The sequence below is a fragment of the Stigmatopora nigra genome, chromosome 13 (genome assembly GCF_051989575.1).
Source record: "Stigmatopora nigra isolate UIUO_SnigA chromosome 13, RoL_Snig_1.1, whole genome shotgun sequence".
Classification (NCBI taxonomy): domain Eukaryota; kingdom Metazoa; phylum Chordata; class Actinopteri; order Syngnathiformes; family Syngnathidae; genus Stigmatopora; species Stigmatopora nigra.
The window spans coordinates 7889228-7904980 of NC_135520.1; the positions used below are offsets into that span (position 1 = coordinate 7889228).

At 44.4% G+C, this 15753-nt stretch overlaps 1 protein-coding gene across 1 annotated transcript; it reads right to left on the bottom strand.

The window, feature by feature from the left end:
• Positions 1-420: 420 nt before the first annotated feature.
• Positions 421-15727, bottom strand: atr (ATR checkpoint kinase). Its single transcript, XM_077731784.1, has 48 exons — positions 15555-15727; positions 14812-14903; positions 14472-14624; positions 13711-14394; positions 13345-13523; positions 13105-13226; positions 12874-13047; positions 12607-12770; positions 12339-12491; positions 12027-12228; positions 11613-11860; positions 11219-11409; positions 11010-11110; positions 10771-10942; positions 10479-10634; positions 10206-10400; positions 9867-10052; positions 9693-9788; positions 9383-9513; positions 9153-9296; positions 8943-9036; positions 8459-8584; positions 7947-8153; positions 7693-7806; positions 7467-7582; positions 7212-7332; positions 6802-6939; positions 6560-6719; positions 6277-6443; positions 5881-6045; positions 5709-5800; positions 5410-5501; positions 5166-5343; positions 4792-4962; positions 4379-4538; positions 4129-4308; positions 3904-4046; positions 3679-3776; positions 3363-3592; positions 3158-3292; positions 2621-2824; positions 2369-2512; positions 1930-2080; positions 1713-1869; positions 1494-1647; positions 1050-1201; positions 847-952; positions 421-777 (listed from the first exon to the last, which is right to left on the bottom strand). Exons 1-48 carry the CDS (start codon positions 15605-15607, stop codon positions 604-606), a joined length of 7725 nt encoding a protein of 2574 aa, XP_077587910.1. The 5' UTR covers positions 15608-15727; the 3' UTR covers positions 421-603.
• Between the last annotated feature and the right edge of the window lie 26 nt (positions 15728-15753).

Here is a 15753-nt window from a genome sequence, read left to right on the forward strand (position 1 = left end):
ATGTATATGTATGCATGCATGTATATGTATGCATGCATGTATACGTGTGCATGCATGCAAGTATATGTGTGCATGCATATGTATGTATGCATGCATGCATGTATACGTGTGCATGCATGCAAGTATATGTGTGCATGCATATGTATGCATGCATGCATGTATGTGTGCATGCATATGTATGCATACATGTATATGTATGCATGCATGTATATGTATATGTATGCATGCATGCATGTATGCATGCATGTATATGTATGCATGCATGTATATGTATGCATGCATGCATGTATGCATGCATGCATGTGTGTATGTATGTCTATATTAAATAATTATATTTACATAAAATAGTCCTAAGAAGAAAAATCCAAAGGAATAATTACAGAATTACAAATAATTACAACACATTTTTTTATCAAGAACTAAAGCAATTACATATTTGTTTTATTTTTAATTGATTGCATTGATGGCAGTATAAATCCATTTAACAGGATCAGTGAACATATGAATGTATTCCTTTAACAACAGGAACAGAAATATCAGATTCCAGAAAACAGGAACTGTTTTGGATAACAAAGGTTTGCAAATGTGCAATAACAATGTGCTTCAAAGGTAAGGTCCCCATCCCAGGTACATTTGACAGAGCAACTGGTCGTCAGTGGCCTCCTGAATCAAATAGTGCACGTGGCCCTCGATGGACAAAGGAAGTCCAAGAACCTTGTTTCGGCTCTTGATGACACCCTGGAGACGCTGCTCAATGTCGCACACGTGCGTTTTGGCCTGTCAGAGAGAAGAGAAGCTGAGCAGAACGTCGTTAAAAAGGACGCATGCAAGGTTACGTCAACGTACCTTTTCGTTGACAATCTCTCCGGTTTCGTTGGCCTGCGTTTTGCAAAGTCCTTTGCTTTGTTTGCTCCATTCGACCAGTGGGTCGTGAAGGAAGGTCTTCAGTACACTAGAAATAAATAATGGTTAGTTTTTTTTATGTTATACATAGATAATTCAAATATTTTAAATTGCCTATTAAGTATATTTGTATTTTTAATATGTACCTCATGAGTGGCTCCCTCTGGTCTCTCATCAGCCTCAAAGTGACTTCGCAGGCCTGCCGAAAAAGCCCCTCGATACCCATAGGCCCCATGGCATGTGCCAAATTTTGAGTGAGACGGAAGGGAACCACCTCGGGCACCTCGAACGTTTCCCCCTGGTAAATACATTTTAGTCACAATTTATTTCCCAATTTGAATTTTGGGTGAAGAGCATTAAAACTTTATAGTTTTTGTACTACTGCATATGCATACATATTAAAAAGGTTATCTATAAAAAATATCAAAAGTGATAATCTGTTTCATAATTGATAATAAATCATATTGGATGCAACAGACGGTGATAATTTGCTGCCAGGCTGTCCTACTCAAAATAGATGAGACATTTGGGGCCGTCAATGGGAGTCAATGAGGGTTTTTTAAGGTAATGTAATGCAAAAAGAAGCAAACTTTGTTAAAGAGGCAGTTGAAGTCCACGTGCACACACTCCCCCGTGAAGGAGTCAAAAAGGATGTTCTCGCCGTGGCGGTCCCCCAGGCCAAGAATGTAGCCCACCATGGACATAACTGCAGTAGAGCGGCAGTAGGCAGAGCGACTGCTGTACCTATAGATGTCCCAAAAATAGTCATTTACACCTGTTGGCATTTTTTCAAAGCATATGTGTCGTACCATGACATGGGGTCAGGGAAGGTTCGCAGGAACCACTCGTAGAAGATTGGCGGGTGTCGAGCACAGAGCACCTCCTTGTGGACGCGAAGCTTCTCCTCCAGAGGAGCGGTCTTGGGTAGCATCAGCTTCCTTAGTTCCTTGCCAGATAAGTAAATGCCTGAAACGTGGACTCGATGTTAGTTTTGGTAAAGATGGCACATGGGGGGGCTTGCTTTACCTCGTTCTTTGTACAGCTTGGAGAGAATGTGGCGGAGCCCCCCTGTGTTGTTGACCCATTCGATGATTCCGCACTCTTCGTTGAGGGGAATGACGGCGTAGGTGCGGATGTGCAGCTCGCGACGGCGTGACTCGGCATCTTTGCGCAAACACTACACACACGCACCGGCACAATTGAAGGACATTAAAACCATATTAAATAATCCATGTATAAAACCTCTAAATAGGCTTGTCCTGAAACCAAACCAAAGAAAATCAGAAAAAAGAAGCTAAAAAAATTAAATAGTACCACTACTACATTAATTTGTTCCACAATTGGTTTTGTAGCCTGTCTTAATTACATTTTTTGGGGTATTATTGGTTTAATAGCCTTCTCATAACAGCAGAAATTTGTGGAGGCAAAATGTCCTTCAATTTTTGAATGAGCCCTCAAAGTTGACCTTATTGATGAGGCAGTTGAACTCCATGAGCCTGCAGTCCTTCCTCAGGTCATCTTTGGGCTTGCACATCATGGTGTAGCTCCGCCCGTCCGAACCTGTAAGACTTATCTTCTTGGGTTTCTGCAAGGAGCTCAAGATCTCCACCTACGAGAAAAAAAAACATGTCGGCTTAACTTGGAATGATTCCTCACAGAACTCCAATTTAAAAGTTTGACTGATCAAATCAAAACAGGACAACAACAACAAACCCACCTGGTTTTCGAAGCAGGCCAGGTAGGCCCAGTGTCCCGGGAAGGCGTCGTGGGTGTCAGTGTTAGCCCCTCCGGTGCAGGGTAGCGTGGGGATGAGCACGGACTGCAGTGGGATGAGAATCTGGCTAAAGGTGGGCTCCTCTACCAGATTCTTTAGCAGCTTAAAGTGGACACTCATGGTCAGTGTGCTGTTGTTGCTGTCCACCTAACAACAACAAACAAAAGGGGCATGGCTTAAATATGATCTGATACCTGTAGTCCGAAATGAAAGCAGCTGCTTATCTTTGAAATTAATAACAATGAGATAGTTGTAAAAATCTGCTTTTGCTATGGAAAATAAGAAAATAATATCATAGCTACATAATATTACCCATCCACCTTTTCTCTGCACACAGTTTTTTGGATTAATACAATAAACTAATAAGGCCAAGGTTATCAACTAAAAAAAAAAATTAGTCAACAGTCCTAATTCATATTTTTGTGGCTTGGCTATTTTCCAATAAAAAAAAATACAACTACGTCCTTATTCTAATCTTACTGGTTTGTTACAGAGCTCCACCAGTTTGTCCGTAAGTCTGTTAGCATCATGGATGAACTTTTCCAGCGACGGTTTGAGGCTGATAGCTTTCTTCAGAATCTGACTGCAGCGGTTCATGCGGGTGGGATATGACGACTGAAACGGAAGCAAACAACGTCATCAGCATTAAAATAGAGTCGGCGTTAGCGAACACCTCCACGTGCACCTTGGACACGGCAGTCATGAGCCACATGGCCTGCTGCGGGTAGGCCAAGAAGACTTTGGCCACGATGCTGGTCAGGACGGAGAAGACATCATTGTTCGAGTGGCAAATGCGGGAGATGAGCTGCGAGAAGGCGGTGAGGAACTGGTAGGGAGCCAGTTTGGCGCACTGCTCGCCCATCACAGCGTTGATCTTGGAAAGCTCTTGACGCATCGTCCTGTCGGCCCGTCCGGCTGCATCCCAAAAAAAAATGTAATCTTTATTATCTTTTTCAAGTTGAATTGGACGTCTATTGCCGTTAACGGTGTTGACTACGCACCTTTCTCGCATTCACATACTTTGGCTCCAAAGTCAAGCCAGAGGGAGAGCATCCGAGGCATTGCTTGGTAGATGTACTGATTCCCAAACTGCAGCGCTCTGGGTGGGAAATAAAACAAATATGTCTGACAACGATTGAAGAAAACAATCCATCATGGAGGCTTCTGCACAAAAACACAAAAGCTTTGAACATTGAATTTCAAGGATAGTTTTCAGTGAGTCTTACGCTCCAAAGTAGAGGACGATGTATCTGATGAGGTTCCCTTGCCTCTCCAGCTTGTTCTCAGTAACCATGGGCATAACTTTGTCGTAGTACTTGGCCAAGTAGAAGTTACCGTCCTCCCATTCAGGCAGAAGAATGATCACATCCTAAAGCAAAAAAAATACCTGTGAATCTTGAATGACTTTGGATTTGACATCTATAAATTATTTTTATTTCAATGATGACAACCTTGTAGGTCTTCATGATGGCATTGGACTCAAAGTTGGCCGTCTCCTCCATGAAGCGGCCCACCAGTAGCATGGCTCGGCCTTTGGTCTGCAAGTGGTGACGTTCTGATCCGGACTTTGCGTCGGGAAAGCACTGGGCCACGCCCTTCTGCAGCACAATGAGCGCCTGGTGGACGTCGCCCTGACCGCCAGGGGAAGAAGAGAAGCATTATTCATGCACATGGTTATCTGCCCTGATGCTAAGATCCTACCTTGGACCAAAGCCACTTGGCCTTTTCAGTAAGGAGCTCAACCGGGTGAGTGTTCTCCACGTTCAGGAGAGCGTTGAAGACAGTTTGGTGGTGTCCGGCTTTCCTGGCCACCCGGGCACTCTGAAGCCAGCATTCGTCCACCAGCTTCTGGTTTGCGGGCCTGAAAATGTCAAAAGAGTGTTAAAATGTTATATCACACCAGTCCATGGCAAAAAAAATAGAAGTGCTGGACCAGGCTATTTTCCTAATAAAGTGTTTTTGCATATCAATAGATAAGAAGTGGTGCACTTAATATCAGACTGTGAACTAATTGATAGTCAATTCTCAAATGTATTATGGGATATATCATATAAATTAATAAAAATAATCATTCTAATGATTCAACGAGTTTAAAAAATGAAGTGTGTCATTACTTGGAGTGCAGGCTGAGCAGTGCACGACGAAGGGCCAGGATGGGTTCCTTCGCCCGGAAGGTCTTTTGGGTCATCTCTAGCCGATCAGACCAATGGGAAGGGAGCTTACTCAAGGCAGGAGCGGAGCCACCCTCTGTGAATGTGTGCTCCAACTCACTCAACATGTGCAATCTGATATAACACACAAAATTGATGGAACGCTAAAGACAAGGTTTTTGATAAGTATTTTTTGCTTTAAATGGGACACGCTGAAGAAAATACATCCATTTTAAAAAAGTAAGAAGGGGCAAAACAGTTAATATTCTCTTTTTTTCTGTCATGTACTTAATTTAGAAAAATCTGCAGGATAAAAAAAGAAAGCAAAATGAACAGACCTGACAATGTACTCATATCCTCTTTGGTACGTTCCGCATTCATAGCTGGCTGTCGACAACGGGACCACCTGCTCCTTACGGATGAGCTTCAACTTCTCAAAGAAGGAGGCATGGTCTTTCTTTTTGGCTGCCAGTAGCAATTGGCCCAGTTGCATTCCCCAAGTCCTGGACTGGAGGTCTAAAGGCATATTTGGAAGCTCCATTTGAGTCTATCACAAGTGTATTTAATCATTTCTTTCTTTACCTGAACTCAAATAGTCCTCCAGCAGATCCCATTTGCCAAGCTTCCAGGCAGCCTCCACTCTGTAGGCATTCAGTTCCGACGTCCATTGCCGCCTAAATTCCACAAACAAATGAAGTATCTTTCTACTGAGGTGATATAAAACGAAAACCAGCGTGGGCTGTAGGCATTTTTGAAATGTTCCTAAAGCAATGATTAGATGACAGCTCAAAGTACTTAAGTAGCAAATGGGAGATTTCTTAGACCCTTATTAAAAGAGAAAATATTTTTTTTTTTCAATTCATCAAAGGTAAAGTACATACTTGTCTGCTAACACTCCGTTGATCTGAGTGATGACTGTGGAAAGCCGGCCCAAGCCCAGCAGAGATGTCATGATGCCGTGAAAGTGGCCAATCTAGACGAAAGCAAACAAAAAGGTCACAAAAAGTGGCCGGTAAAACATTGAAAGATAGTCATCCAAGAATGATGAGGTACCTGGTCCGAGTCCAGTTGAATGGCGTGGTCGTAACACGCGGTGGCGTCCTGCAGCAGGCCGATGCTCTCGTGTTCTAGGATCTGTTCCCTGAGTGACGGGGCCTCCCGCCGCAGTGCGTTCACCCCTCTGACACCATCCGGCTCGTCCATAGCGGCGTACACCGTCTGCGGGAAGTAAGTTGCAGATTCTTTCAGCTTACATTAAAGTGAACTACAATGACTGCAAATGAATTTGCAAGGAATGAGTAAACGTAACCGTAGCTCACAAACTAGGATCTTTTTAGATGTACAAATGATGAATTTAGAAACTAATCAGCTGCCCCTTTAAAAGATTATAAAGACACTGCAGACTGTAGCAAATTTACATTTCCCCCGATTATGGTTCGCTGGTCTCACCTGCAGGAAGGTGAGGTGGTCCTGAATATTTTCTTTGTTCTCCATGATGTAGCCTTCAAAGTACATGAGGGCACGCGTGTAGGCCTTGGAGCGTAGTGAGGCCTTGGCCATAACATCCTGTGGGATGCTCTTGAGGAAGGCCATCACACGCTGGTATTCACCACTCTCTAATACAACCGTAAAAATTGAATAACCTCTCGTGATACAAAAATAAATAACCTGATGTATATAGTAAAGTCCATTTTCAACAAATGGGAATAATCATTTTCTTTGAAATAGCTACCATTCTGTTTGGGCTTGGTGTAGAGGATATGGCGACTCCATTGGCTGAGGTGAGAAAGCATGCTGAAGACAGTTTGAGTGCTGAGCTGCCATCGACCGGAGTGCGCCTCCTCGCCATGCCCATGGTTCTCCGTGAGTACGGCCAGCATCTCCTCTGTCACCTGCATGCATACAGAGAGATATCTTAAGATACTGTAATGTGTAATGAGGATACTAAATGAATGTTCTGAGGAGAACAGTCACCTCTTTCTGCTCAGCCGGTGTGCAGCCCAGCAACATGTAGAGCAGCACGTGAGGAAGCAGGTAGATTGTCACCGTGTAGTCGTGCTTGACAATAAAACTGCAGCAGGTGAATACGCGACTGGCAAGCTCGTGACGCACCTGTGCGGAATTGACAGATTTTTTATCTCATATTAGGTCATGACACATTCATGCAGTATAATTTGATTTTCTAAATATATCTGTATTGCACAACTTTATTATATTTATAATTGAAAAAATAAGGACTAAATTGGGCTTCCCTTTGTCACTGAATCTGTTCATAACTTTAAACAAAACAAGTATATACCAGTACTTAGCTTTTTTTTCTAATAGAAAAATGTAGTTAATACACATAAATCGATGTTTACAACCATTTTTAAACAAGTTCTCACTTTACTGATGAGGTAAGCGGCCCAAGTTGCAGCCCAGTCAGAGAACTTGCCACCCTGATTACTTAGGAAGATGGGCTTCTTCAGTTCTGACCAGTTCACCTCCTTTTGGCTGCTTTTGTACCTGCAAGAGTGGCACATGGTTGATATGGAAGGAGGACCACTCTTACGAATGGACAATATTAAATATAGGTGCCGCAATATTATTGCAATCTCTTCTCAATCTTAAAATGAAGACTACAACATTTCCTGTCCTACCTGCTGTTGAGATGGGGCTCAAGTATCTCCTGGACTTGTTCTGGGAATCTCCTCCACAGTCGCCGTCCAGGTGAATCCACCCGACCCTCGCAACACTGGAAGATGGACAGCAGCTCCTGCACAATGGGAGGCAAGTCAATTTCAACACACAGTTAACATTAAAAAATATCCAATTAAAAAAATACGCAAACATGCACAAATATCCAACTGTGCGACGTGACCGTACCTGCATGGCGTAAGCGGCCGAGTCCTGCGCTCGGACGTTGTCGGCGTAAGCCAGAAAAGTTCGGGTCAGCGCGGTTAACAGGTCAAAAGCAAATTTGGGGTCCTCCACACCGCTCTGGTTGAATTTCAAAAGGGCCATTAAGTGCAATTGTTACTTATTTTCATCCAATCCATTTTAACTGAGACATCCCTCTCCCAGTCAAAATGGATTGGAAGCATAACGCCCTGAGATATGGTATTTTCTTCCAGACATACCACAAAGGTGTTGCCGTCCCCACGGGTGTTTGCCGGGGAGAGATCCAGACGGCCGGGATCCACGGCGCCAAGCTCGCCAAGACACTCGCCGCACAGGAGTCGGGCCTCGGGCGACGAGTCCTGGCAGCCTTTCAGGAGCACTGACACCAGGCTGGAAATGACCGGTTCCACTGACTCACTGGCGCACACCTGCTTCAGTAGCCACTCCTGGAGCACAAAATTTTATCTTTTTTAACGCTTATGGGAAGAGCCATTTTGAGATATCAGTTATGCCCATGCACATTCACAGATCATAAAATTAAAATTCTCTGCATTTTTGGATGAATGTGAATGATGATCATGAAGCATAGAAATGAGGTGCTCACATAGGGGTGTGTTGATACGAATAATGATCTGGTTAATAAAGAGATTTGTGATCAAGCCAGTCTTTCTGTGTACCATCTTTCTATGCGAAAGGCTCATATTAGATAAAATACCTGTGCTCAATTACTAAAGCATGATAGATTGGTGACCTGGTTGCTGTGCATGACGTCTCTGAGGCTGGTCAGCGCGTGGATGCGGACATCTACGTTTTCATGCTGAACAGCTCTCATGGACAGCTGAAGCGCGGAGGCCAGGTCGCTGTTGCTGGCTGTTAGCTGACAACATTGGAAAGAAAAAAATGATTTGTCCTGCTTTTATATTCAACGGAGAAAAAAACATCATGATTTAAAGATGTGAAAACACAAGAATTACAACTATTCTCAAATTACTACATTTGATCAAAGATCTGCTTTTGATTTGGAAAAAAAAAATATATATATATATATATACATGCATATAATTACTGATAATATTTAACGTCCAACTTTTGTCAGTGGATAAATCTTAGTTCTTGTGCTAACTGAAATGTATAGCCGAGTAATATAAATTAGAAAAAAATGAGTTTTAATAAGCCAAGTCTACTCATTCCAAAAATAATCGATTCAAGTTTCGACTCTTGTTTTGTTTGCTGACCTTTTTGTAGTTCTGAAGCACGACATGGATGTCTTTAAGCTCAGGGTGGTCCGGAAGGAAGTAAATCTCATGAAGGTAGTCATTGACTTCTTCCCTGTGTGATACATGGAGGAACCCAAATACATAAATGTATGATGCCCCTCACAATGATAAATAGATAAGTAGTTATCCATTGCTATGATTGGTAGTGAATGATCTTTAAAGGCTAACCGGTTATCCAAAATGAGAAAGCGAATGATGGCGGCGGTCTCCTTTGGCTGCTGGGGGATGAGAGGCAGGAGAGCGACAATGACATGACTCAGCAAGGGGCCCAAATGCGCCGGCTCCACGCTTTTCACGAAACACTCCCATGTTCTGGAGGCAATACATTTCATCATTTTTTTTGTCTTCTAACGCAGACTTCCAATATTTGATCTATTCTTATTTTTTTGTTAACTGACTGGCAGCATAGGAGAGGAAAGTCTTCTCGGTAGCGCAGGCCAGTGCGCAGCGTGGTCATCATTTTTACCCGCACTAAGCTGATATGTTTGGAGCCCATAAGCCGCATAAGAGCCATCACGCTGGTGAGGGCCTCAAAGACAAGAAATACACAATTAGTACTATGATCAAGGATGATAATGTTACAATGCACCTTGAAGGTTTGAGGAAAAATACAACCAAACAATTTCTAGAGTTCAGTCCATAAAATGTTTTAGATTTCCTTAAAAAATAGCTTGTGTTTTTCCAATATGCAGTTGAGATTTTGCTCACTAGCTTCTTCCTGTCCTTTTCTCCAGCACTTGAGCTGAGCAACTGCATGTTGAAGAAGGCAAGAATCCCCAGCAACTTGGGCTGCAGGTAGTCTACCTGTGGTGAAAGAATAAATAGCATTTTTGTGAGGTTCAAAGGGTGAGAATACCTTAAGCAAACAGCCAATGGTGTTACCATGCGCTCTGGGGTGGTGATGTCGCGAGGACCCTGGTAGGGGTCGTCGTGGGACGCAAAGGAGGCCAGGATGGCCAGGCCATTGAAGACCTGCTGGTAGTGCTCGCCCAAGCGCAGCAGCAGCTCATTGTGAAGACCCTGGAAGTCCTGGCGCAGCAAAGAGCCCAACTCCAGCTCTGTCTCACTCTAAACAATACAATTTTGTCAAACCAAAATCATCAACATCTACCCTTGCCAGTATATTGGTTTATACAATTATGCATCTCATATTTTATTTGTGTATGATGCAAAACCAGATAAAAATGGATAAATATGAATTAATGAGGCATGACTTCCTACCTGCAAGTAATGAAAAGCCTTCTCCAGTTCTTCCTTGGTGCAGGAGCAGACCAAGTGACTAAAAATATACTTGAAATTGTTGATCAGGATTTCCCGTCGATTGGCTTTCAGCTCATTAGCCAACGTGCGGATGAGGGCGGAGCCAGTCACGCTGGCTTTGGCGGCCAAGTAGGGCAAAAGCACCTGCAATGTCCGCTGAATATTGCACAACGTTTAATACAGTCAATTCCGCAAACTTCTTTTTTTAAAAGCAACATGCAGTATTGTACATACAGAAAGGAAGCGTTGGAGGTCCGGGAAGTCAAACGCGTGTGCAATTTGAGCCAGAATGCCAAGCGCCAGCTCCCTCTGACTGGCCGACTCGCTGCCCTCCGGCGGCGTTCCGCGCTGTTCTGACGAGTGACGTGAGTGCAGAGACTCCACAAGGAACTAAAACACAAAAACAGTCACGCACTTTGATTAAAAAGGAGATTCCAGATGTTGCTGGCAAAAAAAACAGACGAATATTCATCTAACTAGTTATAAAATAAATCAAGGGCAACTGTTTTGATGTTTTCTTGTTTACCTGACAAATTGAGTTCTTGTACTGACTGAAGAGTGTTTGGAGTTTGATTCCTTTCGAGGTTGCCAGCGCTCGGATCTCAGTGTAGGCGGCCACTGACACAGGCGACGACTTGGACAGCAGGCAGTGAAGCAGACGCAGCAGGGAAAAGGACACCAAGTTACCCTCAGATGCTCTGGACCAAGAAGACAAGAAAGTGAATAACAGTTGGTTAAGCATCTCTACCGTGTTTGAAACCTGACCTGCCGATCTCTCCGGTAGTGAAGATGAGCGTATGGCGCAGGGCGTCGTCCCTGTTTGCCTTGGCAGTGTTGAAGGCCTCCTTCAGTCGGGCAACCAGCAACTGAAACGCATGCATGTTCAGATGAGGCTCACACATCGATAATATAGGCTATAGTATTATATCATGTGGCAAACTTAAGGCTCAAAAAGAACAATAAGAAGCGCTCACTTTGCTCACAGTGTCGTCATCTGAGGTAGCAGTGGTGAGCAAGAAGCGTACAGATTGTCCAAGGCCCGTTCTGACTCCAGTGTCCGAGTCTTCCATTAGGCTGACCAGAGTGGAAAGCAGCTTGCGCGAGTCATCGCCGCCATCGACCAGACGAACGTGTCGGCAGAGGTGAGGCAGCGCTTTCAGGAACGCTGTGTAAAGGAATAGAAGAATCTTTGTTATATTTTAACAATGGAAAAAAAATAGACATACCGTATTTGCCATGCAATAAGTCAGTTTTTATATAGTTTGGCTGGGCCTGCGACATGTTTTTTTTTCTTTCTGACCGCCTATCAAGTTTTTTTTCTAGGTTATAGTCACCTGAAAATTGCTTATTTAGTCTTTAGTATAATACCTTTTTTCACTTCACTCGGGGCGTGTACTCCCAGCAGAGGTAGAAAAGGTTTGACAAATGATGCCGTCAGGGTCGGGGAAACACCATCGGGGTGCTCGTCGGTTAAGCGGAGACCCAAGCAGACGAGTTCTTGGGAATTTGTCGCGTCGTCGCGAAGCAATGAGAGCCCCGACTGGACACAGCTCAGCTGGCCTAAGATCCCAGCGAGTTCCATTTGGACTTTCTCTGAAGTGTCTTCCAACCTGGAACTGCAAAGACAAATGTCATTGTTTTTTCAGTTAATCCAAATTTGTTTTAACACAAAAACATGTTTCTTATCACACTGATCGACAAAACACTTGTTGTAATGTAATTTGAGGGGTTCTAAATCCAAATTTCATTTTGTAAGACACACGAATCAAACATAACACGTACTGTAAGTCTGTGGTGGTAACAAGGTTGTGTTTGGCGTTTGGCATGTGGTGGAGCAGAGTCGGAAAGGCCCGAACAGCTGCCACTCTCAAGACCTCATCCGGACTTTCCATAGCCGTCTTGAACACAAAAGCACGCCAGGTTTCGCACACCCCTCCTCGTAAATACGCCACCAAAGACACACACTGCGCCTGAACCTCGCTCGCTAATTAAGAGTAAACACAACAGATCAATAATTAGAACTCCAAATGCATAATCATTGTTGTAAGGGACACTGTACAACTTGCTCGATTATATATTTTGCAGTTGACTCACAGAAGCAAAAGTGGAGCCTCTCAGCCAAAGGGACTACCCAGGAGGGGAATCCAGAACTTTGGTAGGCTGAACTCATTCTGTGTTTTGGCACCCAGGGGAGTGTCAGGAGTGCACAAGCTTGCTGCTGGAGAGCATCCTCACTCTGGTTGCGCACTGTGTACCAAAAAAGAGAATTCAGTCTTATTTTTTTGCCACAATTTAAAATATCTCTGGATATGATACCATAATAAATCCACTTCCACATTATGGTTGTCATAGGAATGCTTACCAGTCATGTACAGGACGCAGTTAAGTACTCCCAAAATCATTTGGAAGGTGTCGGTGTAATACTGCTGGTTGGAAATGGGGTCAGCCCCTCCCTCCAGCACTCGACGACAGATCCGCAAAGTCTGGCGCAGATTCTCCACAGTTAGCCAGTGGATAGAAGCTGACCTAAAAAGGTAGAATATTTCATATATTAATTAGCAATTGTGGTCCTCTGTATCAATCAGTCAAAACATTTTCTGGAATCTAAGAGTGTGTGTTGGCGCCCCACCCGGTTGACGAAGAGCAAACGGCGGCCAGTTTTAGTATAAGCCCGACGCCCTGCAGTGCGGCCAATCTGTGGGTGTTCCCAGCTTCACCGCCATCACGGTTGAACAGTGTCAAGAGGTCCTCCAAGCGACGGCTGAGCGTCGCCCAGACCCGGCTGCCGCCACCGAGTTCCGACCTGGTAGGAAATGGGTTAGACGTCTACCTTCGTCAATGGCTGCCATTGTCGACTTACATTTTTGGTTTACTGCAAGATACTTTGCGGACTTTTGTTGGTGGACTTGGCTCATCCTCAGCTTTTTGCAGCAGCGCAGTCACCTCGGCTATGAGCGCGGCTTTCAGGAATCCTTCCGCACACTGACACAAGCAGAAAAAGAAATCAAATATTGCCCAGAAAAGTTACATTTGTTGTAGTTAAACATACAGATTAGTAATGGGATTCCATTTAAATTCAATCCTTCTGTGTATACTGTACCTCTGCTTGATTTTCCGTTCCCAAGGTGCACGCCAGCGTCTCGCAGACCTCGGCTACTCGCCTCTTCAGCAAGAGGGCGGCGCTATCAAGGCCGTGCGCAACTGACAGTCCCAAGGTCAAAGCGTGACACAAGGATTGGGTTACCTCTGTCCCCAAGGGGGTCCAGGCCTCCAGTGATTCTATTAGGGAAGCCACAAAGAACCAATGTATACATTTAGAAATATATTAAAATCCATTATTTTACTCTCAAATTTTCTGTATGGCACATGTAAATTCTGCTTATGCTTAATGACTTCAAACCCTTTTTACACCCCAGATAATAAAAAAGAAAAAGAGAAAAAAAATAATAATAATTAAGTTCCATACTTGCATCAAAACACTGGGCCTCCGCCAGGGTGCAGACGCACTCGCACACCTGCACCAGGTACGTGGGCTCCAGGTGGGGGCTTCCCGGGCGAAAAATGCACCGGGTCAAACCCAGCAGCTCCCCCTCGAACCCGCCTGTGCACGACTCCAAAACGTGAAGGTAGGCGGCAAAAAACAGGTGTGCCCGTGCTTCAGGGAACCCCTTCAGCTCCACCAATTGCCTCAGTGTCACCATGGCAACCGTCCTCAGTCGGGCATTACCATGAGCCAGGATGTCACAAGCGGTCTCCCAAGCCATTCTCAGGTCCCGCGGCGAGATCACGCCTCGGATAGTATTAGCCATAACATGCAACGTGGCCGCGGAGAGTGACTCTAGCGCCGACGGGGAGGAGAGAACCAGGGGTGTAGGGGTGACGTGGGCGCAGGGCGGGGAGACGGAGAAGGATGGGAGGTCGGCGGGCCAAAGGCCGGCTGAACGGGTGGTCACGTGGGCACGCAGGATGACGCTCAGTTCACGAACAAGGAGGAGGAGGTCGTGAGTGAGGCGGGCGAAGATGAAGGGCGCTCGAACCAGCAGGGAGTGCAGCAGGGAGCAGAGGGCAGTACGCGCCCGGACGTGGATGGCGCTGCAGTCCGGGGCGGCGGCCACACGCAGCAGGCGAAGCGACACCCACTTGTTGAAGTCTGGAGGAAAGGGAGAAAATAACAAGAGGAGCCCAGGTTTTGGAGACTAGGTTTCCCGATTGGACGGCATTCATTACCGATGCAGCGGCGGGTGGCGTCCGGGTAGTCCGCAGGCTGACAGGCAGGATTGGCAAACATGAGCGACGATGACTTGATGATGTGCTGCACAAAGTCCAGCAGCATGACGCAGGCAGGTTCTGAACTGGACTTCTTGTTCAGTCCAAGAGAACCTTGAAGGAATGATACAAAATTCTTAACTAGTTGTATGGTGTTGGCGTTGATAAATGAATTAGAGTTGCCCTAAAAATGTGCTTTTTAGTCATCAGTGCAATTCATTCAAGTTTTTTCTGATACTTTTATAACACGACAACTATTTTGGTTGGCGTTTGTTAGTTGTATGATTTTTTTTTAACTTACCTGCATCAACATCAGACAAAATCCTGTCGATGAACTGACACAGAATCTGCCGTGGTTTCTTCACAGCTTCGTCATATTCCCCTGGGCTGGCGCTGGAATGACAAACATTCATTCATTTTCTGAACCGCTTATCCTCACAAGGATTATGGGGGTGCAGAAGCCTATCCCCCGCTAACACAACCTAAATCGTACCTAGAAGCAATTTATAGTGTTCAACCAGCGTACCCTACCATGCATGTTTTTGGGATGTATGAGGAAACCGGAGTACCCGGAGAAAACCCACGCAAGCTCGGGGAGAACATTGAATTAAATTAAAATGAATTATTATATAGTCATTAGTATTATGATATTTAAATCTGCACCATGAAGTGCACAAATAACAGCAACAAACAAACAGGTAATCAATAAATATAAGTAATCAATAAATAATGCATACATATTCAATAAATAATAATAATACATAAATAATCAATACATAAGTAATAAATAAATAATTAATCATCAACATTATAAATTATAGGTAGTTAACAAAGATAATAAGTTAACATGAATATGTGGTCCCATAAAGTGACAAAGTGGCTGGAATGCAAACTTCACAGTGGGAGGGGCCATCTGGGATCGAACCCACGACCCCAAAACTGAACATTTAAGTACAGTCAGTGATTGTGCACAAACTAAAGCAGACAAACGCGTTTATGGTTGAGGATAGCTCCGCATGTTAGCCATTAGTCGATCAAAGTTACCTAGCGAGATCCTGAAGCGCCGGGATCATTGCAGACATCTCCAGCCCCTCCATGCTTGACAAAGTCAACGTGTTGTGTCTTCAAAAATCACTTTTACGTCATTTTGTTGATCAGATGCGGAGAGTTTCAACGCACGCGCGTCAAAATTTCCGCTCAGTTAGGACGTATTGTTGTCACTGCTACGGAAAGTCCCAAAGCT